Source organism: Neopsephotus bourkii, unplaced genomic scaffold (genome assembly GCF_033783945.1).
Source record: "Neopsephotus bourkii isolate Nb327-2 ecotype Australia unplaced genomic scaffold, CSIRO-AGI_Nbou_v1 NB_1388, whole genome shotgun sequence".
Classification (NCBI taxonomy): domain Eukaryota; kingdom Metazoa; phylum Chordata; class Aves; order Psittaciformes; family Psittacidae; genus Neopsephotus; species Neopsephotus bourkii.
In genome coordinates this window covers 1479348-1504968 of record NW_026901866.1, presented here as the reverse complement: position 1 = coordinate 1504968, position 25621 = coordinate 1479348, and the positions used below count along the sequence as shown (strand labels likewise).

At 36.9% G+C, this 25621-nt stretch overlaps 1 protein-coding gene across 5 annotated transcripts in view; it reads left to right on the top strand.

Annotated features, from left to right (window-relative positions):
- The window catches only part of AKAP6 (A-kinase anchoring protein 6), a 281727-nt gene that overhangs the window by 31478 nt on the left and 224628 nt on the right, over window positions 1-25621 (top strand). For 4 of the 5 annotated variants that reach the window (XM_061367603.1, XM_061367602.1, XM_061367601.1 and 1 more), the window contains one exon: window positions 22211-22568. In XM_061367603.1, the coding sequence (XP_061223587.1) occupies window positions 22245-22568 (324 nt within the window). In that variant the 5' untranslated portion in view covers window positions 22211-22244. Of the gene's footprint in view, window positions 1-19840; window positions 19946-22210; window positions 22569-25621 lie in introns of those variants that run through there. The other variant, XM_061367604.1, reaches the window with a different exon arrangement.

The window sequence follows — 25621 nt, the reverse complement described above, 5'->3', positions numbered from 1 at the left end:
AGCAAATGAGTGTCACCTTCACTTCCATTGTGCTCTAGCCCATGCAGAGTATCCCACATATATTTATTATCAAAGAACAGTTTACATCAGGGTGTTACCTGCTGCAGGTTACAGCGGAAGCTGCAGGGCAGTCCAGAGGCAGCAACCAGGCAGTTGTCACAGTTTTTTATTTTCTGATTTAAAGGAGTTCTATTATTTTGCCTTGAGCCTCTTAGAAAATTCACTGTCCATGAGTAACTGATCCAAGCTCTAAAATTGCATGGGGTTTTATCCCCCTTATTTGTACCTATGTGATCATTATGATTCTATTCAGAAAGAAAGATCTTTTTCTTCCACTGAAAAGCATTGGTATGGAGCACTACTCACCTCTGTTTAGCCTTTCAGCTATTGCATGTTTAATGGTGTTTATGAGAGAATAAAATAGCATACATTAAAAAAAAAATCAGAAAATATTAGCAAACAGTCTATACTGGTGGATATTTCTCTTGTAAACAAAAAGAGAGTGATTTTAAAACAAACCAGTCCCCCAGCAGATATGCATAGTTATGGTGCTTCTGCAGGATTAATTAGAAGTTAAGCAAGAACCTCAGGTTGAGTAAAGATTAAAAAACAGGCACTTTTATGGAGGCAGAGAACAGACCAAAGAAAGCAGTGCTTCAGTTCAGGAAGGCTGTTGTGACTTCAGTAGGTCCCCAGATGCTGTCTGTGTTACTTGTTCTGGGGACTGCAGATGCCTTCCAGTGTAAGGATTCAGCAAGTGCAAAGGTAGCTTGTTCCTCCTGAGCTATGAGTTTGTGTGTTTGTCTTGAGGACAGACAGCAGATAGCTTCACAATATAACCATGTGAAGGCAGGCAGAAGACTATTCTGGGCAGTATTACTGTGTTTATCCCCTGAAGTCTCATCCTTGGAGAGCTAGCTTATCTCACATTGTATTTATATTCAATCTTTACTTTTAAAAAAGCAATCACCCTTTTCCCCTTATTTGCATAAATTCTACACAGGTAACTTCTGTAGATGTAGATATATGTTAATTATGAAGAGCGAAAATAAAAGATCATGAACTCAAAGCTGTTTTCTTGCCAGACCTCTGTTATGCTGGGCTTTTTCCTGTGAATTACTTGGGGAAGAAGTCTAGACCTACATACTTGAAACTTGCTGACGAGAGTAAGTGAAATCTTTTAAAGGAGCAAGAGATTATTTGGAAGACATATATTGGAGAGACAGGCCATATACAAAGTGTTTGGTTTAGGATTTTCATTTTTCCTTGATGTGGAACAATAAATAGTTTTAAGATCTTGTGAAGTGTACAATTGTTGCCTTAGCAGCATGCTGTAATTAGGGTGACATCTGATCATAAGAACTTTCTCTGTCCTAGTCACACTTTTCGTGAGTTAAGAGATTCTTCTCACTTATGTCCTTGTCTGCCCATGTTTAAAATTTACTCTTTTTTTTTTTCCTGTTTCATAGGAAACCCTGAGATTTTGTTTTATCTCCACACCAAAGCAGAGTAAGTTGTGCAGACAAAGAACTTACTGCATTAGTCTGCACTTATAACCTGAAATTATAAAATAGTTTCTTACAGTCAGATTCTAGCTTTGGAGCGTTCAATGAAATAATAATAATGGCCAACTCTGGCCTTAAGAAGAGTCCTTAAATATGTTTTTTTTTCACCTTGAAATATCATGTTTTGCAAAGCTTGCTAATACTTCTGTAGAAGGCACAGAAAGTTATGGCAGATTTGAGCATGCTTGAGTCTAATATTAGGTGGGCTTTGGAAAATGCAAATTGTACCTACTTTTTTGAAAAGGGTAATGATAAAACAGTGCAGCATTTTACAGTGTTATCAGGAGCAGGACAGTATTGCTCAAATTCAGTGTGTAGCTTCAAAGGACTTCCTAACTTCTGGAATTAACAATGCCAAATTAAATTCCAGGCACATGGAGGAATGAAATGTGTTTCATAGAGTCCAGCATATTGAACAAGCAGCTTCTTAAACTGAAAAAAAAAAAAAAATCTCTCTAAAACAAAACCAGCATGACATAAAGAAAGCTATAATTTAAAAGTGTGTTCAAACTCTTTCTCCCAGCTCCGATGTCTGTCCACTCAGACCTGTGGCTTTGCATTTAACAAATTATTTTTCTGACTTGGGATAAGAGGTAAAGACTTCACATCATGTACAGATAAAGTAGAGAAATAGTTGGAAAATATCCTAGGCATGAGGGTGTAAGGAATGGGCTAAAAGATTTCATGATGCCCTCTGCTTCTTTTTGTTTGAGGTATCAATTGCACCTTGTGAATGAGATAGAGATCTTTGGACTCCTACATGAGCTGTTTAAACCTTTGGCTGGAGAGCAGTTTAGTGTGTGTTTAATTACTGCAGCCAGGTGAAACAGCTGAAATTGACTTCAGATTGCAAGCCTAGTGACTTAGAGGATAAGCTATCTCTTGGGAAGCTGGAGATCTGTTTCAAATCCCTTCTCCACCACGGGCATTTAAATTTGTCTCACTTCCAAAGAAAGCAGCTTTAATCAGCTTTTCCAAACTCAAGTTTTCCAAACCCTCAGTTCAGTCTCTGAAAGTGACATATTTTGACCATGTCAGCTTGAGCAGTTTCTATGTGGCGGACATTGGGGAATTTATGCATCCTGTTGGGGTCTTAGTATGAGATGGTGATTACAGATTTAGGTGTCTATTTACATGCTCAAGAACAGGAACTCTCTGATGCCTCAGAGATTTTACTGGATGCTAAGGAGTTCAGACTCATCTAGAGCTGGGTTACTTTAATGATGCAAATTGGCAGCTAGATTTTAGAATTGGGCATCTGAATAAATGTCCATCTCTAAACTAATGCATACAAACCACTTTGCTCTGAACCTCATAAGCTTCCAAGGGATTTGAGATCTTTTTGGATAATGTTAATGACTGTAGTCTTACTATAATTTCACAGTCTCAGGCAACCTACAAGGCAGTCATCAAAATGCTGTTACTGCCAAAAGTAGGCATGTTAATCTCATTTTATTGGTCTTTTGACTTATCCTTTTTTTGTCTATGTAGGTAATAGCTAACCTCTTGTTATCTCTGCCTGGGGACGCTAACTGTTTTAAGGACAGTATTTATAATGTGCTGTCATCACTAAAGTAAGATTGTGTTGATATTCCATCTAGCACTACACAGTATGACAGAACATATTAACTTCTCTAAACTTATGGATGCATCTGTATTTTTCTTTGCTTCACCATATAGTTGTTTAAATATTTGTTAATATTAAGTTTTAAAATGTAAAAAAATAGAGGTAAGAAAACTAGAGCTCCTTGGGTACTCTTGTGTTCCGTAGTATTAGAACCTTCTTTGGAACAGTGCAACATAAAACAAAAATACATTTGAGAAGTGACTTGCCCCAGACTTGTGACTTGGTTTGTACACATGAAATGTATACTATATTATGTGTTTTTCCTGATTAAGTTTATCATTACATACATCTATTGTTATATACCAAAAGGGCAAAACACGTTTAAGTGCTTATAATGGCCAAGAAAAATATTAGCAGTCTAGAGGAAGGCTGAAAGACAAACTCTTTCTGTAGGTTGAGGTATTAGACTGTGGAAATATTGGAAAAAGTCATGTCCAGGGTAGAAACAGTAAATGCAAACAAAGACAACAGGGACTTAGACACAAGAACACACACACATATGTGCATTACAGGAGTGTAAACCCTATACACCCTATAAGTGTAAACGTGGCTTTTACATCAATTTAATCTTTAGATACATGCTACATAGAACTGTAGCTTGCTAGGTTACAAATTGCTATTTTGGATTCCTCTGTTTTAATATGTACTGATTTTGCAAAATTACCTTGATATATACATTGCATTATAAACCAATCTATATAAGGTAGATAATGGACCTACCATATATCCTAAAGAATGGAGCTTGTTCAGACCAGTGCAGAAAACAGCTTTTTAAATTAGATGCAATACCAATCTGTAGTGAGATTCATGCTAATTATGTGAAGTACCAACTTCAGAATTAGTACTTCCCCAGTTTCATCTCTAGACAAACTTTGTAGGAATAACACTCCAGGGAGGAATCCATAGATGTGAGATGTACGCAGATGATCAGGAGTTACTTGTCCAGGTTTTACATGTTTTATGACACTTTTTAAAAAAATGAATGTAAATGATAATTTTCAAAGCTGCTTGTGACATCTGTTTCTCAAGGGAGATGCATTTTTATTAATCGTTGCTTTACTAACAAGCCGCACATGCAGACAGGAGCCACTGCATAGATTTTTAGTAAAGGACTTTTAGCAAAACATTGGCGGGGAAAGCAGTGATTAATGTTTGTGGCCTTAAGGGCAGTTTTTTGTTGAACTTAGTAAAAATGGTTGCATTGTGCTAGAGGTATAATGCATCATGAACCTTACAATGTGCAAATGAGGTGATAAAGAGAACTTGTGTTAATGGCCTGTAACGCAACAATGTAATAAAAATGATAGCTGCAAAGCTGACAACTGTGCTTATAAAGGACTTCCAAAGAAAATGATACTAATGCTGGAGGAAAACCCAGCAAATCTGTTATGGTTTTTCAAAATACTGTGGGTTGGTGACAAATTTAAGCTCTTGAAAGCAGAGTCTGCAGTAGGCATTGCAATGTCAACTACCAGGGCTTGCACAGCTGGCAGCATGAGTGCACCTCTGGAGTTAGGGAAGGCAGGTATAGGGTAGTAGTAGAATTACATAGCCCTTGCTGCATAGCTGCCTTCACTGATAGCATTGTAGTTTGGGGTTTCAATTCTGTACACAGTACTGTCAGACTGCAAAACGCCCACCTGGTTCTTATCAGCCCACCTGCTGCTCAGCCCATGGTTTATCCCATGTTTGTATGGCACATGATATACACAAATAATTGATTTTTCCTAATTTGGACTGGAGGAGAGTTTTGTGACATGCAGTGTAACAATCCTTGATTGTTCCATCTGGAGTCAGGGGAGAAATTTCACCCCTTACTGTTGCTGTGTCCTAGAGAAAATGCTGGAGCTGAGTTTCTAGTAATTAGCCTGTGATCAGTTGTCATCTGGCTCAATGAGCTCCCCTCTTGTCACCTGTCCTAAAATGACCTTGGACTTGGGGCTGCAGCTTTTGTGACTCGTTCAAGCATGGTCACAAGCTCACAAGGTGGTAAGGTATGTGTGCAGCCAACGCTGTCACTGGCCAAAATTCAGTTGCACAATAGTGCACATATATGTGTGCACATGTATGCATGCATAGGTACGTGATGGGAGTGCCTGGAGAAGCCAGTGTCTGTCTGAGGGTGAGCAGCTCTGCTCTGAATGACTGCTGACCATATGAGATGCAAAACTTTTGAGCTTGGATTACAAAATGCATCAGGACTGTTTATACCTACTGCAAAGAGTTATCCACTGACAGCTCCATATCGCATATAATATAGATAAAAGCTGTGGTAATGGCAATTGATATAAACTCTTACTGTTTAGCCATGCTAACGTTCTTTTTCTTGGTGTCAGCTAAGATCCTGTAGAGCTTGTGTGTACTTTTTCCCCAAGGCAGGGTCATGGTTTTTTCAAGGCTATGAGTCATGCTTTGCTATTCTTTTACTCCAGAGCTCAACAGAAAAGATCCAATATGCAGATCATGAAATGCAGAAGTGAAGTTATAAATCCCTCATTGTGAAATGGAGTAAGCCAAGTCGGTAGTGCAGATGATGGTTGTGGTTTGACAACAATCACATGGTGTGTCATAGCAGTTTTACAGGAACTGCAGGCAGACTTGCTGTTCCTAAAATCTTATTTATATAAACAAATCTGCAGCTCTTCAAAGTTCTGTGAGTCAGTGAATTTTCAATTGCTTCAGTGTCAAAAGAAAAAACGTCTAGCAGAATGAAACCTTGAGTAATACAGACAGCAGCTATATACAGGATTGCTGCAATTACAGAATATATTGCAATGCCTTTGAAATGACTATGAATGTAAATACGGAACTTTCAGTGTCTGTTCAGGAATCTTATGAATCAAACAGAAGCATTTAATGAATATGTCCTATATGACATAAAAAAAGGAAAAAGAACAAAAGTATATACATTAAGTAAATTGGTAAATTGTAGTTCCTGATTTATGGAATCATTGTTGAGGTTACATTCTTTAAATTTGAATACAAATTATTTTTCTCTCCTTCTATAGATTTATTTCTTCACTCTTAAAGAAAGGGGTGAAAAGGAATGCAAGAGGAGGTCTATGTCCCTCCTTTCAGGCTGTGTTTGCAGGGGATATAATTATACAGCCTACCTATTCCTGATCCTCTGACTCTGCACTTTTGGAAACGGAGCTATTCTCTCCAATTTAGAATAAACACCTCTTTTTGAAACTTATTTTTGGTATCAGAATATTATATTACCAATAGGCTGAATCAAATGATACACTAATATAAACGAGGGCACGCGGAATAAGCTCATTGCATTATCAATCATGTTACTGCAACTCTACTGTAAAAGAGTATTTCAAGACTATCCTAAAGGTGACACTTTGTTTATTTTCTGAACTTCTTTTTTTAGTTGGATTTAACCACGCTGAAGTTTCTAACTGTAGAAACACAGCAAGACACAGTAAAAGGAAAAAAAATATCATAAATACTAAAAATGGTTTTCAGTGTAAGCTTCTTTCATTTATATCTCTTTCCCCTTCCAAAATGTTTTGAAATATTTTATTTTGCACAAAAGAAAATATTTCAGTAATGGTAGCAAATGGTAAAATCCATTGCTTACAAAGCAACATGTGTTTACTAATTATTCTCTTGGTGGAGGAAGAGGGACTGTGGCAGTGAATTTGTGTTAGATATTCAGAACAGTAATGAAATAAAACAAGAGCATGATCAGAAGGAGTCAGATGCTTAATTTCCTGGTAGTTCAGCATTCTTACTGTAGTGTTGTGAAACACAGTGTGGCCTAGGGGTCTAAGACCAACTATTTGGCCAACTGTTATTTTCCTGTCTTGTTAAGCAACAGTTGCTGTAATTTTTCAGTAATTTGATTATCATTTTTAATTGCCCTTCTTGTTGGAGACTTCTTTCATAATTTGATCTTTTCTAGCTTCAACTTTCACACCTGAGCTTGTCTCTGCTTTTTAATAGAAAACATTCTTTGGAAGTTCATGTGTTCTCCATGTTCTCTTTCCATGCTCTCCCTGGAAAATGTCCTTCAGTTTCCCTGTTGATATGTTAAACAGATAAAGCCCTTTATGCCTTCCAATTTTAAGCATCTATTATTACTTCAATGACTTCTGACACACATTTTCCAGTTTTTCAACATTTTTTTGGAAACGTGTGTACCACACCTCCACACAGCATTCCAGGCTCAATATTACTTTTACTCAGAGGTAGTGCTAGTTTTTTCCTACAACAGTAGGAAAAATCGATTATTTGTGTATATCATTTTTCCTAACCATCTCCTGGTTTGTTCCAAAAATCGTATTAACTCAGGTGATCACAGTGTTAACTAATACTGCTTATTTTAAGTTTGCTTAACAATCCTTAATTTCTTTTCTGAGTCAGGACCCTCATATGTTAGTTACTGACTTCATTCCATGATCTTTTGGTGTGCAATTCTAAGTTTATGTAGATTAAAATGCATGTTATTTACTGGGCTAGTTTTTGAAAAGCATGACTTTAGCCACCACTAGGCCTCCTCTGGAAAACTGGGGAGGGCTTCTTGTCATAACAGACCTGGACTATTAATTCTTTAGCTCTCCACTAGTTTGTCTATCTGCAAACATTGTAAGCAGTGTTTTTATATTTGACTCTAGATTACTGGTGAAAATGTCAAATAGCATTGGGCCTTGTTAATCCCTGTGGAATCTAACTCAAAACAACCTTGTCTGATTCCCCACCAAATGATTCTTTCCAAGATCCCTGAACTAGCCAGCTGCTTCTGAATTCTTTTTAGAATATATTCCTTTTTTTTTTTTTTTTGTATTGAAAAAAGCCACTGTGTTTTATCAGTGTTTACTTCTCCTCATTGTAAGCATGATGTTGGGGTTAACAGGCCCCATGCTCTTGCCATGGGAAACCCTGCCTGCATGCGTGAATAGGTAATTATCTCAGAAATTGGATGGGCTGTTATGGGAAAACTTGCATTATTTCAGCTTCTTTTTTCTTTCCTCACTAGAGAAATGCATTTGCTACCTCCAGTCCTGTCACTGTGTCTTTTAAAGATGACTAGATCTGTTCTCTCAGAAGAAACTCAGGGAAGTAGAGGGATGGCAAAGGCTGTCACTGCGTGTTACTCTGAAGAGCTACTGTTTCAAGTTAACTTTCTAAGTTAGTTTTCAGTACTGTCCTTTTCTCTGGTAGGCAAAAAGCTTCTATTCTGACTAAAGCTATTTGGTAACATCAAGATAAAATGAGGCTATTAGTGTTGCAGAAGAGAATGCCCATTGCTATTATGCTCTGCTAATGCAAAAGGATGCTTACACAAAGAAAGATGCTTTAAACCAGATATGCATTAAAACTCTTACAGGGAGCAATAGCAAATGCCAAAATTCACCTCTTCCTTTGGCACTGCTACATTCTTCTGATTGTTTAATCTCTATATTTAAATAATGAAAAATAAGTGATGTTCATAATGCTGTTCATGCAGATACTCCGACACACTGAAAAACTCTTACTACTTCATTGCATCTTTGTGTTTCATTTATGCGTTTCTGTTACACAATGGTACATAAACTGTCTGAGTGAATTATTCCAGGTTTCAGAATATTCAGTGAGAAGATACACTTAAAAAAGAATTGCATGTCTTGTCATTTAGAATTACTTTTTGGTATATGGGATAAGACTCCATAGCACTGTATGACAATTTTACTTACAAAGAACTAAGTTGAAACTGGAGTATTTCTGTAGGGCAACTATTCAACTGCCTTCAATTAATGTTACTTAATTAATGAAAAACCAGGATGCAGTGAATCCAAACAGCTTGATGTCAATGTAATATTTCTAATTAAAATACTTTTTTAAACTACTTTAATTTGCCAGTTGGAAATTTTTATTGTCAGATGCTGCTTTTTACCATTTTTTGTCTGTTTTTGTGTTTTTAACAGTAGCAGAATTAGTCCTCTCATTTCTCTATAACATTCTTCCTTTCCACTGAAGACTCACTTTTTCCCTAGGATCAGTTTGTAACTCACGTGGAAGCTTTTGCTACTCAAGGAAAATATATAGAAGTCATCACAGAAATGGTGTCGACAGCTTTGTAATACAAAGTAAAATTTCTCAAGTTTATTTTAAAATGTATTGCTCAATTTGTAATACACTATACTGTACACTTTATATTTTTAACAATATTTCAGACTGAATTTAGTTGAAAATCGTTTCTGTGTTCATTTTGACCTTTAACACTGTGTGTGCAATCAGATAATGCAGTACTAAGAACAGAATAGCATGTCTGTTTTGAAGAGGCAGCAAATTCCTCAATAAAAAGTGAAAGCAGTGACAGAGAGTAAGAAATTTAAGTCTTTTTTTTCTAAAGTGAGTTTAAGGAATCTAAAGGAATATGTAGATTGCTGAAAAAAATAGTCCTAAGTTTTGAAAAAGATTTCCAGCTGGACTTAAAATTTGCAAGGAATGATTTGTATAACAAATCCTAGTTATTCTCATTTTTAATTCATTTGTGGGTGTTAGGTCATTGTGGGTGTACCCTTGGCTGCAGAAGATGTAATATGACATCCTCAGAAACACCCAATATGGGTCTATTTCTGTTCACCTGACAACAAAATCTTCTGAGCTTAAAAGGCAGGGATGAAGCTAGCGCTACCTACCGCTATAAAAAATGCTGCCTTTAGCTATTTTGACACAGCCTAGATCTTAAGCACATAAACAGACATCATATGTGACTTTAGCTGGGCAATTTATATAATTCAATTAAGCACATGATTTGATGTTTCTCTGTAATTGCTGTGATGTAGGCCAAAATCCTCAGTAAGCCAGGTTTAGAAAATGATTAAAACATTGAAGAGAAAAGAATATGAAGAAAACTTGAGTCTAGAGCTGTTAAAATGCTAAGGACTTGGAAAATACTAATAGAACACAGATGTAATTAAACTAATGGGAAAACACTTTGTATTCAGATTAGATGCAGACATGCTGTTTGTGTGGGGGCTGTGCACTACTACTTTTCAGAGCTGGATCTAAGTGTGAGCCCATGTGATAGTAAAGGAATGGAAGAGACACAAATCCTTTTTTTTTTTTTTTTAAACTCCAATTTCATTCTTCAATTTTTTGGTAAACCTATAGTTGCTTTTCCTGTGGTTTTCACTGTTCATCAGTGAGAGAAAGAACAAGCTTGGAAAAGATAATTGTGTTATTACACTGTCCATTATAAATTACTGTTCTAAGCTTAGAGGAATTTTTAAGCTGTCATAGTTCTCATTCCACAAATAAGTATCAATTTGTCTTAACATAAAGGAGAAACATCCAGTCACCCAAGGATGCCAGTTTTCCTTTTGTTTAGCAAAGTAAATCTGTACAATACAGAAGCATCTGTTCCGGTTTAAAATGTCATCAAGGGGTGTAGTTACCAATTAGGAGAGTGATGCAGAAAACCTCCATGTCATCTTAATTGTATCAGATTTTGGTAACTGCAAAGAAAATTACCTTCCCAGGAGACTTTTCGTCTCTCTTTCCATCCCTCTTAGCTTTTCCCTGGTTTCAAGATTTTTCTGGAAAAAATGTTATCATTTGTGCAGGCTCTATAAATAGCATTTAATTCCACAGCTGCTGGGAACACAGTCATTTCCAGCATATCCACTGTTTCTGCTGGTGACTTTCTGGCAGCTGGAATATCCCTATTATTTTCTATTACTAGGCTCAGTAATAATAATAATAATAATTAATAATAATAATGTGGATCTTCTGGTGCAAAAGTTAAAGGGGTGGATCTAGGTGCACCAGGGAGTATAAATGGTGTGCTACTTCTGGAAGTAGATACAGATTCTTTTGAAGATAATCTTTGGAGAAAGCCAGTAGCTGATCTCTCCGATTATTTCACGTATGGGTTCAGTGAATATAGTATTAAAATTTACTTGAAAAACAAGAGAATGTCAATGGCACTTGAAGTTCTATGAGTTACTGCATTCAGAAATAAAATTATGGTAGAAAACTGGAAATTTGGAGAAACAATTGGCAGTGCAGTTGGCCAAACCTGATTTCACATCTCATCCTGCCTTATTCAAATCAGGAATTCCAACAAACAGGCGATTACCTGTCACGACAGATGTGATTGGACAGATCATCATCAGCAGCAGGGTGGGAGGATGGCAGCATGCTAGTGAAAACAGCAACATACAGTTTCTTTCAGAATGATCTAATCCTGAAGTAGACAATTTTACCAAGCCACATCCTTTTTCCTCTCCAGGAGCTCCACCCACCCATTTAAACAACCCTTCCTCCCAACCCCTCCAACTTGGCAGCTGGATATATAACAGTGCCACCACCAGGCTTTCCATCACCACCTGGCAGTCCTCTACCTTCCCTCATACCCACAATAGAAAGTGGATGTTCTTCTGGCTGTGATGGTCATTCACACAAGAGTCAAAATCAATGGGGAAGACAGGATAAAGAAAAAAAGGTATCCAGAGTAAGCAGAACTTCTTTTCAGAGGTCCTTGTTCCCTCTAAGCTTTAAACCTATATACTTCCCTTTCCTTGATGAACCAGAGTCCAACTCCCAAGCAGACAGCACTGATGCTTCAAGCCGTATCTTCCAGAATTCCTGTGCCATTTTTAATGGCGTACATTAAGAAACAGTTGCAATAACATCTAGTCGGCCTTATATAGCCCTAGACTGTAGGCAGGTGCCTGTGATAACAAACCACTTTGTGTAAACAGTGAAAACATGCTTGTAATTTTATAGATGATGCTGAATAGTACTGATTCTCCACCCTGCTCCCACCTTCCTGGTTGCCATTAAGAAACAGAGTTCTGTCCCTCTTAAAGTACCCGCAATTACAAATTGTTAAGCTTTAAACCAAAATTTGTACCCATACGTATCTGCAATTTGGGGGATTGCATATTATCTTACTACTTAATTGTGTGGGACTTTGAGAAGTATGACTTGCAAGTTTACAAGAGGAATACTTTTTTCCTAAAGAAGTTCTGATTGGCAAAAAGCAAGAACACTGCTTTTCATGAACAGTGGGAAATGGCTGAGAGTTTTCCTTTGCTACAGTAAGGATGAATTTTCCATGATAGAAAATATATCAATAAACCACTTGAGCTATATGAGTGAAAACTTTTGTGTATTCATTTCTTGTTTAATTATTTTGTTGTTGGTTTTCATTAGTTGTTGTCCAAGTTATATCTCTCCACTGTAATATTTTCCTAGGTGGACAAAGCTGCTTCCTTTTTTAAATATTGTGCAGTAGAAAGGAATGGGGCAAAGCAATTGTACTCATTATCTTGAGGGATGGTGTCAATCAACTGATAACACAGCATGACTGGCTATCTGTCTTTAGGTGATCAGTATGTCACCATCAAGGGCCAGGATTTTACCTAAGTAATGATATCAGAGTTTGCAGAATAGCTCCTGAAGCCTTAGTTCATACTTGCAGCACAGGATGTCCCTTATTGTCATAGATATTAAATATTAATCCCCAAATCAAAGAAAATGTTTTACAGTGCACTATTACTGTGATAACTGAATGTCTGAAAGTCTGAAACAACTGAATATGCACGTTTGATAATGTATTACTGATATTAGGTAGTACCAGGAACTAAAACAATAGAGCAGAACTCCTCAGTATGACTCAGTACAAAAAAATCAATTTGTGCTCAAGACAGCTTAGACTGTTTCTGTCAGTTCCCAATTTGAGACAAAAAGTAATGGCTATAGGCTTCTTCTAGATAAGGCCTCAAAATTTTATATTTGACAGCTAAATTATTTCTAATTTAACTTACATGACAGAATTTTCCAGGATCAGCTAACCACATTGTGTTGTGTCTCATATAACACAGAATACTGATTTCCAAAATGGATCGGGCTCTCTGGTCTTAAGAGCTGCATGGTTCTTTGCTCCAAAAAGTAGAGAATTCTTCAAAAATTTTTATTATAATAACATTATTACAATTCAGTGTAACAAATCTAGTTTCAGAAATCAAAACATGTCTTCTGGTTATTTTGATTGATTTTATCACTAGGATCAGAGCTGCGGCAGCTTGAATGTCTGAAGTTCCACTTTTGGGTCTGGCATACTAATACTGTGTCCAACAGCATTCTTCAGGTAGATTATTTTTCCTTTTAAAAATAACTTTTTTTTGTTTTGTTTTGTTTTAATTGTAACTTTTGGACTGAGACCTAGCCTCCAGTATTGCACTGCTTGTCTGATACTGCCTTAATTTAAGGAAGGAGCCCAAATGATTATCTTGAGTGACAGCTAGAGAAAGATGCAAGACTTTCGTTGTAGCTGGAGGTTGACTACAACTGACATATTTGTATGGTACGTATGAGAGGATGAGAAATAATAGAACTTGAAAATGGGCTAAAATAACCTTGTCTGGTTCTTCTTGTCTGTTCTATTATGAGGCCACATTGTGTAATAAAAGTAACTAATTTCTCATAATCAACTTCCATGATAGAAATTAATAAGCCTGTTTAGCTTCTGGATTAGTTTTCCTGAAAAACATTTCTCGTTATCTCTTTTAAGAAAAAAGAATTGGAACAAGGGGCCACCTTCTTTCTAGAATAATTATTTTGCATCCTTCATGATCTGACTTTTGTAGTTGGTGAAGGGGAAAATGATGTTATGATTGCAAATGCTTTGCTTAGTGCTGGCCACTAGAATAACAAAAATGGCTTTATGCAGGGATATTTAGAAATCCCACCCTAATCCACAAACCAAAAACCAGCCAACAACTGCTCATGTGTATGTTGAAAAATCAGCATATAAAAGTTGCACTATGTATATTTGCTATGTACTGCTGACATTCTGGAGTGAAAATTAGGATAACAAAAGCCTAAGCTGGTGTAGGGCAGTTAGCTAATAAAAGATGCTGGAGCATTTATGAATTAATATAAACAGCTAATTTGTCTTTGTCTATTTTAATGCTAATCTTTTCGTACCACATCATCTCCCAGACACTGTTTCTTACTGCAGGGCAAATCTCTGCTGAGTCAGAAATGGCCAGGAAACACAAGTACTTCTCCCAGTATGCTTGATGCTCTGAATATATTCCTCTGTGTGAGTCTGGCACTACACAATTGTTTTCAATGTCTGTACATACTGTAGTGTAGAATTTTTTCTCCTGTGCTGTGTAACAGTTGTCCTATGGGATCGTTTCCAGCTGGTCTCTCTCTTGGTTTTTTGTTGGGTTTTTTGTGAGCACATAAAATCCTATGAGCTGGGAGTGTACAAATTTTGTGTAGTGTTTCAGGCAATACGTCACTATACATCACAGTGTTTTGGTTTTTACATAGCATGTATGGTATATTTTCTTCAGTAGAGAAGTATTCCTTTCTCTCCAGAGTGGCTTTCTAGGCTCAGTGTGACAATTCCAATACTCAGTTAATTTCAGAGAGCCATTTTTTTTTTCTGCTTCACCCCCCCCCCCCATCTGTTCTGATTACACTTAATGCTGGACAAGAACTATTGGATATATTTTTAGATACACTTGGTGCATGTGTAAAGATGCACAGTTGGTACTTCTTGAGATGTGAACTCTTTCTCTGAAATAGAACTCTGCTTTGCTTCCTGTATTAATCCACTGATTAATTGTAGGGCCATAATATTGTACCGTTTCCACAGTTTATGAAATTCCTGGAATTGACAGTACATGTGCAAATTGTTGATTTGATGAGTGTACTGGATTTGTACCCAAAACTTTTATTCACATAGATTATCATGCTAGTGGCTTTATATATATATATATATACACACTTAAATGAATATAGATCAGGGTCTTGGAGTTTACTGAAGCAGCTGAAGATGATGAATGAGCTGAAATTTTCAGTTATGCTTTCTTTGGAGGGAAGTTGTTTGCAAGTTAAGTCTTTTGTTGAGCTGTTCATTAAAGAAATACCTGAAAGGGGCCCTTTTTGATTTTCCAAGCTCTCCTTTGGAGAATTGCACGCAAAAACATGGCAAGTAGAATGGCTGAAGCACCCCCTTAGGGTATATAAGGTGGTTAGGCAAAGGACTGAATCCTTGAGAGGAATTGTGGTCTACCACTTTAAAGACCTTTGGACAAAGAGCACATAGGACATATAATGACTGCTTCCACTGAGGAAGAGATTAGAGCTCTTTTGAAGAATAAAGAGGCCCAGGTTGTGAAACACAACAATATTTAAAGTTTCTGGATAGCATGGTCTTTAAACTGGTATAGAATCATAGAATAGTCAGTGTTGGAAAGGACCTTAAGATCATCTAGTTCCAACCCACCTGCCATGGGCAGGGACACCTCCCACTATTTTATGGCCTCCCTTCCATCCTCCTGTTACCTCTTTTCAAAGGTAAGACTCTCAGCCTGCTTAGTTTTTATTTGAACAGGGGTGATTGCATATTTCTGTTTGTCCTTCAGATTGACTTGAACTCTTTTTCAGCCTCACTGTATTCCTTTTGTGGTGAGGGGGCCAGAATTGCACATAACATGCTGGATATATACCATGGATTTCTATAGTGATGTAATTTTTTTTTTCTGCATTATTTCCTATTACTTTGCTAAATGTTCCTAAAATCTGATTTGCTTTTTGACTGCTACTGAGTATTAAGCCAATGAATTTTATTTTATTTTATTTTAACAGAACTTTGATAGTTTTCTGTGTAGCAGAGGTTTCTGTGAGATTCTGACTGTGATTTCTGTTTGTCTCCATTTGTTCTCCATTTTCCATTTATAGCTACCGTTTCCAGCCCTTTTCTCAATTATTTGTCCATTCAAGAATCTTCCTCCTTATCCCATAGCTATTTAGATTCCTTTAGCTCTTGGTATTGGCTCTTGTCAAAAACATTTTGTGGTCTGTTTGGAAAACTCCAGTACTATGGCTTTTCAAAAGCAGAGAAGGCTCTTCCTCTAAAAAATGGTATTTTTTCATATGTTGCTTAATTCTGCTACAGTTTCTATTAATTCACCTGATATAAACATCAGGTGAAAAGGCCCCCCAGAACTGGTATCCTAAGAACCAAAGAATTTTCAAATGAAAGGACATGTACACCACAATCCCAATTTGGCTATTTCACCCTTGGCTCCTTGCAGATTGCTGGCTCCTGCAGATTGCAGAATGCCTAGACTTTGTGCTCTATCTGTTTTTTAGTCTCTCCTACTATGCTTTCAGACATCCTTTGCAAAATTCTGCAGTTGAATTTCCACTTTTCCTGATTTGCCACAATAATTCCCAGTTTCTAGCTAAACATTTGCCTTGTAAATTCTATGTTTTCCTTCACCATGGATTATAAAGAGAAACATCAGCTACCAAAGAGCATTTGTAGTCATTGCAGTGTCTTATATCCTGATTTGTAGACATAATTAGGAGCTCAAACATATATGGTGGGATTTCTGTGGTTAATCTTTGGTGGTCTGGCTTTGCTACCATTAAAGCCTTGGGGGTAGGCTTTTTAATGGACTTTAAATCAGTCACAATAAAAACATTAATCATGAATCACATTGATGTTCAGGCTTAATATTGGCATTGCTATGCAAGGTTTTTTGGTCCATATCCTGCACGAGTTCAGGCAGCGTTGTATTCACTGTCTGCATACATCAAATAGAAAGCCCAACAGTGCCATATGAAAAATTTTCCCCTTACTGTCCACCTTGTTGAAATTTTTAGGTGTAATGGTATGATAATTGTAAAGGAAGTATTTTTGAAATGTGTTCACAGAGAATGGTAGGAAGAGAAAAACCTCAATTTACTCTCTTAGAATTCAGTTCTTTAAGAGCTTTGTGAAATTGCTGTATTTCTTAAATCATGTAGGAAATCAGCAGCAGAGTCCGTTTATGTGAATAGAGTTAATGCCATAAAATTTAAGTTTCATATATGTAGTTACTGATGTGATGTATTTCAGGTTGTTGGGGTACTGACACAGTTTATCTTTGCTGTAGATACAGTAGATTACATGGTCAAGGAAAGATGCAATGAGCCTTATACCTTGGCAGAGAATTCCTGACACTATTGAAATGTGGAAAACAAAAACCACCCCCCCAAAAAAAAAGAAAAAAGGGAACTATAACTTGGCTGTACGAGATATTCATTTCCACTGTATCTGTTTAGAAGATGAGCATCAATGAACTCATTAAATCTGATGTTAAAATTTACATCATTAGATTTCAAAGTCAGCAAGCAGACATAATTATTTAATGATGGAGTTTCTCTGGGGCTTGGGGGCCATTTTGGAGAATGGAATGAATTGACAGACAGGTGGCTGTATAATGCTTATGGCTGATTTTAACAATGTGTGACAGTAAGAAAAATTAGAACTCATTAGCATTCACTCGGCCCAGTGTCTGCACCACTGATCAATGGTTGGACTACTGTATGGCTTAAAATGCTTAATGAAGCTTCATTTGACAGGAACCAACTGCTGCTGGAGGAAAACATGGATGATCTGATAGCTGGCAGAGTATATATGGCCTGCACTTAATAGACAAGGCAAATGTGAATAATTGGGGATCAGAATGAGGGAGAGGAGTCTTGTGGTGATTGATGAACTATATTATGGTTGACACACACATTGTATGTTTTGCATAAAAGTGTTAGCATCTGATTGAGTGGAAAACCAGGGGAAAGCGAGATTGCTATGTGATTAGTGGAAGGTAATCAGCCATCTGTTAGGCATAATGTACTTACTAAAGATGAAGATTGAAAACATATGTGTGCATGTGCTTACACAGCAACTATCACCTTTTATAAAAGTATATATGAAAATATAGAACTGTATATAAAGACCTAACATAAGGCAAATAAATACTATCAGTTCATCTATTTTTCTTCTCCCACCAAAAAGAGTAGAAAAAGTAAAGAAAGCTTGTAGCTATGTTTGTAATTCATAAATGTGTCCTTCCAGCAGACTGAAACAGTAGCTTCAGAAGTAACAGAAACAAATAATTTGAGGTGTATTTTTAAAAGTGATGGCATCATAATTCTCACTTTGATTGTGATGATGAAAATAAGGCCATGCCTGCAAGATATTGAGAGATGAACTTTTTATTGATCAGGACACATGTATTTTCAGCTGTTCACCTGCAAATTTAAAATAATCTGGTTTATACAGCTATTTGAGGTACAGAAAGGATTTAGTTTAGAAGAAAGCTAGAGTCTGATAATAACACTGCTTGCCCACCTAACACTGTCAATGATGCTACCAGGATTTTGTGGTGTAGACAGCAAGACTGAGCTTAGCTTTTCATGTTTACAAAGACCTTTAGTGGTGATGGAAGTCCTGCTTACAAGGAAATTAACCTCTTTTCAAAAATAATTTTTGCATAGCATTGTATAAAGGGCAACTCTAAAAAATGTATTCAGTTTTAATATGTGTTCTAATACTTGTGATAGTGGTTTAAAATCCACTATCTGTGCATTCCACAAAATCTGGAAAAACAAAATACTCCAGAAATATAACAAATTTTAAAGCCAGCATTTAAAATCAGTCACTTGAAATATCAAACACCACAATATATAGCCCTAAAGTATTGTTTAACTTCCATTTAACATCTACTTGTGTATTTTTTTTAACAGAAGTTTTAATCCACTAGATGACAACTTGGAATACGGAATGTTACTCTTCAACACACTTTTTCAAATTTCAGATTAAAATTGTTTTTGCTGAAATTTATCACATGTCACTGATGGCACATTATGCAGATTCTGGAACTGCTGAAGAAGGCCTTCTGTGCCCCATCTTACTGTTTCCACTTCCCCTGTTTCAGTATAAAAGTAGTATTCTGAACATTGGAGGGGAAAGTGTATAGGCCAATAGATGCAAGTGTCTGAGAATGGGGTGGAGACCAGCTGATTTAGTCATCTCAGTAGCTGGTGTCTTAACACGACTTTATGGATGCAGTGCTCACAAGGCTGCTAATCTAGTTAAATATATAGAAGTCTGACTTGCACGTGGTCAACCACAAAGCAGAACATCTGATCAAAAGTATTTTGGCAAGTTTTATAACTCCTAAATTGCTTAAAGTAGATATGTCTGTGAGTTTGCTGTTTCTGCTGGGCTTTGTTGTTTGCTATTTAGTATTTCAACATTAGAATTATACGTAAAAACACCTCTGTGCCAGGGACCTTCCTCTTTTCCTTTCCTATCCAATGCATGGGGGTGATCGTGTCCTGCACTCGGAATGCCTTGCCAGTGCAACTCATGGGTCTGTGCAGGCGTGACAGGGGAATGATGTGGCCGTGGCCGCAGCTGTGGATGAGCTGGGGGAGGGATCAGAGGGTGGAGCTTACTGTTTCTCCAGTGATTTTTAGGAGCACTCCTGTGATGCAAGGCTACAGCGTCAGTTTTCTCGGAGAGTGCAGGAGAGCCTTTCAGTTTTCCTTTCTCACAGTGTAGTTGGTGGTTGGTGCCTTTTTATTCTGCCAGGAAACGATTTGATGAATCTCTGCCCTAGTGTTCAGATTCGGTCATTTCTGCAAGTAGCTCCTTTCAAGCATTGTGAGCTTTTTAAGACTTTCCCAGACCTCGTTAACTGGTATCCACAGTGTGTTTTATTACCTTTGTAGAATTTATTTTATATATGTATGTATATAATTTTATTTTTTTTTTAAGAATATGAAGAGAATAATATCTTTAAAAGTTTCCCCACATACTTGAAGTGTGGCAACTTGTGATCTGGCAGAAAGAAAAGGACTCAAAGGACTTGACTTTTAAGAGCAACTAGGATTAAGGAGGCATTAGCTGTAATGCGGGGGAGCCAGTATATAGAGCCAAGCACACCGTAACAAAAAACAGGTCAGCAGGTTCCTAATGGTTGCTAATTGCAAACTCGGTGTATCAAAGCTAGAGCTACGCTCTGCATGCAGCATGGACTAGCTTTTGTTTGCTTCTGCAGCAGCATGTTTTAATTTTTGTTCGCTAATTGCTTCAATGTCCTTACTTGAGCTGAGTCATGTTGAAAAACTCTGGTAGAGTGCCAGGGTGTTTTTTTTTAGTGGAAAAACTCCTAAACAAGTGTTTCACTTCCAATGTTTCTGTATCATTTAGTGATTCAGGCATGTTTAATTTGTTAACACTAAACAGGCAGAAATAAGGACCGCATGTGCTTCAGCAACATTTTATTTTCAGGAGTTAATAATGTAAAGGATATGTTTAAAGTAATATGATAGTTTTGGCTGTTAGGACAGTTGATTTATACACTTTAAAGATGGGGCTATGATCAGCAGTGTCTAACAAAAATGTTTTCAAAGTGAGTGATTTGTCTGACCCTGTGTTTTGAACATGTATGGCAACAGAGTTTAAGTTGAAAAACGGGCAGTGAAAAGAGATGGACTTGAATAATATACTCATCATCCTGAAATGCTAATTTCAGCCTTGTTGTAGAGCTTTTTATTTGACAGCATTTAATTCTGAAGTCTTCAAAAATCAAGCTAAGAGTTGGAAATTGTACAGCAAGCACTGAGAACAACTGGAATCTTTTTTCATTCCCTTTTCTTGATTGCATGAATAGAAAATGTTGTTCTGAAGTGCCAAATTAATATTTACTGGCTTAATATCAGTCATAAATATTCTCTTTTGGGGGCAATGTGCAAAAAGTAGTTCACTACAGGACAGGAAACAAAATCAAATTGATATTAAATGTAATATTTTGTCCTTCCTGGCTATGATAAGTAGACTGGTGTTGGGCTACTTCCTTGGTACTCTCACTGCTTGTAGTAGTCATCTCTGGATACTAAGATTCCACTTGAAATATTTAGGGGTGGAAGTCAGTTGTCACAGTGTAGTTGATTCAATAGCAAAAGGCACTGGTTTCTCTTCTGCAATCTTACAGCTATTATGCTAAAAGCTAAAATGCAGTCTTTGTAGAAAAGAGAGTAAACATGTAAAAACATGGAATACTGCCCAAATTAATAGCTGTATAACTGAGTTAATTGCAGTCTTTCTACTATGGAAAAGGAATGCAAGAAAAAGTTGTTAAAAATGTAGTTGAAGTATTTCCAATATGCACTGGTTAAAGCAGTGAAAAGGACCCAATCTTCCTAATTATCCTAATGTAAACTTACTGAATATAGTTTAGGTTTGCAAAGCATTGAAGGTAGTAAAGATGTATGTCAAAGGCAGGCATGCAGCAAATTTGATTATCTCCAAAATTAGGTAAAAACTAGATCTCCTACTGAATTAAAGTTTACATAATGTTTTAGGTGCGACTTAGCTCCAAATCAGGTGCATGCTGTTCTCTTCTGCATAGCAGCCTTCTATATTGCATACAGCTTGAGTGTACAGGGAAAGGGATACAAAGTAAAATGTTTTACTTGTTTACCTTTTTATTGAACCTTATAAGTGTATTCTGATGACACAGCTTTCGGGCTGTAGTAAAGCCACTCCTTTGGTACATATTTTGACATTTGGAGTTCTTATTTATAAATTTTGACAGAGCTGTTGCTTATTGTAACAGTTCTTATCTACCAAAACTACAAGAATTTAAATGTCAGTTTAAAAGCTGTCTACCATAAATCAACTAAGTGTTGTCAATATTAAGTTTGTGTTCAAAACTTTTGTTGGACGTGATCAGTAGTCAAGTGGACAGTTAGGAAGTGTGAATAAAACTTGTGATAATTTGCCTTTCATCATAAATTTCAGGCCATAGAATATGTTCTAATGCATGCTAGTTTAAAATACTAGTCCTATATTAACTTGTGGAGTAAATTTCTGCTAACTTTATCAATGCTTATTTTCTTTCTATTGCAGTTGTAGAAAATTAGCACATATTTTTCATCAGTGAAAACTATTATTTTGAAAGTGATTTTCTACAATGAGAGAAGTGCAGTATCTGTTGGCTTTGGCAAAAATAAACCCAACAAAACAAACTTGTTTGTTCAAATCAACACAGTTAATTTGAAATATCTATTAATTCTTGATCTGGTGTAGAAAAGCTAGCTCGGTAGAATAATTTGTATGAGATTACCATACCTCACAGACGTTACCATTTACTCCTTGTCTTGTGAGCATTTTTGTTGCAAAATTTGTAACATGCAGTCTCTTTTCTTTTTCTCTTTGCAGCTATTTTGGAACGAATTATGGTTTAGGCTTTCCCATGTTAGCCATGGATGTAGCGCTTTCTCCCATGCCAACACAAGAACTGGATCCCATGCCATCTGACGCATCTCCTATGCTTATAAACATGACTCCAACAGTAGAACGAGATGGGGAAGAGGATGTCATGAAGGAGCTTGATTCTGGCCAGCAGTATGAAAAGCCTCCTCCTCTACACACTGGGGCCGATTGGAAGATTGTTCTCCACCTGCCAGAAATTGAGACCTGGCTTCGGATGACGTCTGAAAGAGTCAGGGATCTGACATATTCTGTCCAGCAGGATTCGGACAGCAAGCATGTGGATGTGCACCTGGTACAGCTGAAGGTAGGATGAATTTTATATTGCAGACTTTTCAGTGAAGGTGGTTCACTCAAATCTTCTACTTGCAAATTAAACAAAAGGGCTTTTCATAACTGCTGCAATATGACAGCCTATGTTAAGTGAATAAGACCTTTTCAGGGAGATAATACAAACTGTCATTCTCAGATCTTTTTGCAACATTACTTACTCATCACTTACTTCAACAGTCACAAGCACATTAACAAACATGTCCACACTCCAAAAATAGCTAATACAACCTGACCAGACAGATCAGAAATGCCCAGAAATAGTCATATATTTATTTTAACAGGATTTAGTACCTAAACCTCCCAAATTTGTGTCCCAATATTCATGGCTACTCATCTGAAAACTAACCCAATTTCAGAGGCAGTAGGGTGGAAAGGTCGTCTAATGTTTGGCCTTTTAGTCACATAAAGGCTATGCTCAAGATTGAACTCAGGTGGGACTACATACAAAATAGTAAACATGTAGAATATTTTTTCAGATCTGACTCATGGTAAGAAATGTGAAGTGAGAGGAATTGAATAGTAACAAACGTAAATCAACCTTCCCCTCACACCAGCAAGAAAATGTACCAGCAAAACTGGACTTTGTCTCCCCAGATCTGTACCTTATGTAAACTAAAAGAACAACAATCTCCCCACACCCTGGCAACTGAACACAAGTAGCTTTAAACAATTATCTCTGTCTTGGTCCCAGATTTAAATTTTGATGATGAATCTTTAAAGATATTCAAGAAATTCCAGGTGAAATTTAACCAAATAGTGTGGTAGGACTGTATTTGTATACTTGTCTGCATTGCTTGGTTTGCTGCAGCAGATGAAGCATGCTTTTGAAGATGGCAATCTCCAAGAATAGCAGGCAAATACTATCTCTTCAGACTGAGCTGTCTTCAGCATTGCATTCTGAGGCCTGTTTATGTGAACATAGTCTTCCTTCATACTCAGCGCAATGGCATTTTATCTGTGTTTATTTTAGGACCAGAGCTGTAGTCTGTCTTAAAATACAACTCTGTGTACTAGTGCTAACCACAGAGCAGTTGTACTGTAATCAGTTCTAACCAAGGAGAAAACCAATCCTGAGTTTTCTTTATGGTTCCACCACTTTTCTGAAAAATTTGGGATAGACATTGCTAGCCTTTGATGAGAGAAAGGACCATGTCCAAAGCATGCAGTAGGGTTTTAGCAAATATGCCTGAACCGTATTTCATAACAAAACTTGCTGGGCTCTTTGCCAGCTCTGATCTGGAATTGCTTGTGGCCATCTTAGTGCACTGCTGAGCTGAAACTAAAGGGCTGAGGGGCTTGTGGATGGTATTTGCACACAGCTTTGGGCTGCCTTAGAGCACAGACAACTGATTTGTGCCAACTTACAGAATAAGAATATTCTGTACACATAACTCACCCTCATACATCCACTAAAATGTTTTATGTCCAAATGGAGGTCAGTGAATGAATAACATTCTCCTTTTTAGTATTTATTTGTGAAGTTGCAAGTGTTAATGGTAGCTCATAAAATACTTTCCTAATGTTTTCTTCTTTGTAAGTGATTGCTGTAGCACCTAGGTATTGTTTGGATCTAAGAAGAAATCTTTCTGATGTAACTGTAAAAAAGGACAGAAGAATAACATGAATAAATCTCCATTATCTGGCCTGCCAGCCTGGGGGAGGAGCTGTCATTGATGCTGTCAAATATTCTATGTACAGACTGGACTCACAGGGAATTGCTCTTTTCATGTGTGTTTATACACATGTATATCCGTGTGTGTGTACAATTATGAATTGTATTTGAAGATATTTTTAAAATATTTGATATTTTTTTTTTTTTTTCACAAGTGGCATAACAAAGCTTTCAGCAAGATCTGTAATAGTACAAAATGCAGCAAAGTCTTAATAAATGCATTAGGGATATGTACAGAATTTCTGTAACCTCTAAACCTGTATACAGACAAAAACAAGACTGTAAAAGCAAGTGATGTGGAAATGCTTTTATTCAGACTTCGACTATATTTTAAATTATTTATTTTTGTATCCTTCCACTTTATATATCTTGATGAAAATCAGCTAAGCAGAAAACAACAAACAAAACCTCAGAGCCTCTTTTTTTTTTAATTCCTTCTGTGCTCTGATAATTCCCCTGGAGTTATTCCCCAGCTCCTTCCAACTGATCTGGGTCCTTCCGGAATTGTTAAGCCCATGCTGGACACAAAGCTCAATGTGAAGCTTCACCATTGCTGAGTAGGCTGGAGAAAGTCTGTGTCTATCAAATAAGGCATGCCAGCTTAGTCTATCTTTTATATTATTTGTTTTTTTCCACAGCAGCAGGAGATGTTTGATTCATGTTCAACTTGTGATTCACTGTAATGCCCAAGCTTCTTTGCTGCACTATGGATTTTTCATTGATCTTACCCACCATATCTGTGCAATTTTACATGTAAGATTTTGCCTTTGTCTGTTACTGAATTTATTTTATCAGTTTGTTAGTGGGTTTTGGTTTTGTTTTTTTTTGTTTCTTTTTTTGGTCTTCCATTTCTCAAGTGTGTCCATGAATTTTTTCAGTTTCTTCTGGTATGTTTGAAGTACCTCCCCCAGGCACACACTCTGCAAATTTAAGAAGCCTTTTCTCTACTCTTTTGTCGACATCAGAAAGATAAAAATGAATGCTACAGACTCAGGGACTCAGAATGAAAATCTGTAACGTAATAGTTTTTGAATATAATTATTAGACTGCAAATGCAGTAGTAAGACAAACAAGTTTTTATTTTGTCAGAGTTTGTTTTCCTCAGCCAGGAGAGGTCCAATTCCCTTTTTATGCAGCTATTCACTTTGGATGTTTAAAGTTTATTTTTTTCCTCTGGCTGCCAGTTGGCTCATGGTGATAGGGCTGGTATGAGGATGTAGGCCATAGCAGGCTTTTTATGTTATTCCTTGGAAAATTGCTCAACAAACAGATCATCTCTTTCTCTGGTGAATATTTAGTCTGTATCCCAGTTGCAGATTGGTCTGTGCTTCCGCTCTTTCTGTAATGAAGAACGT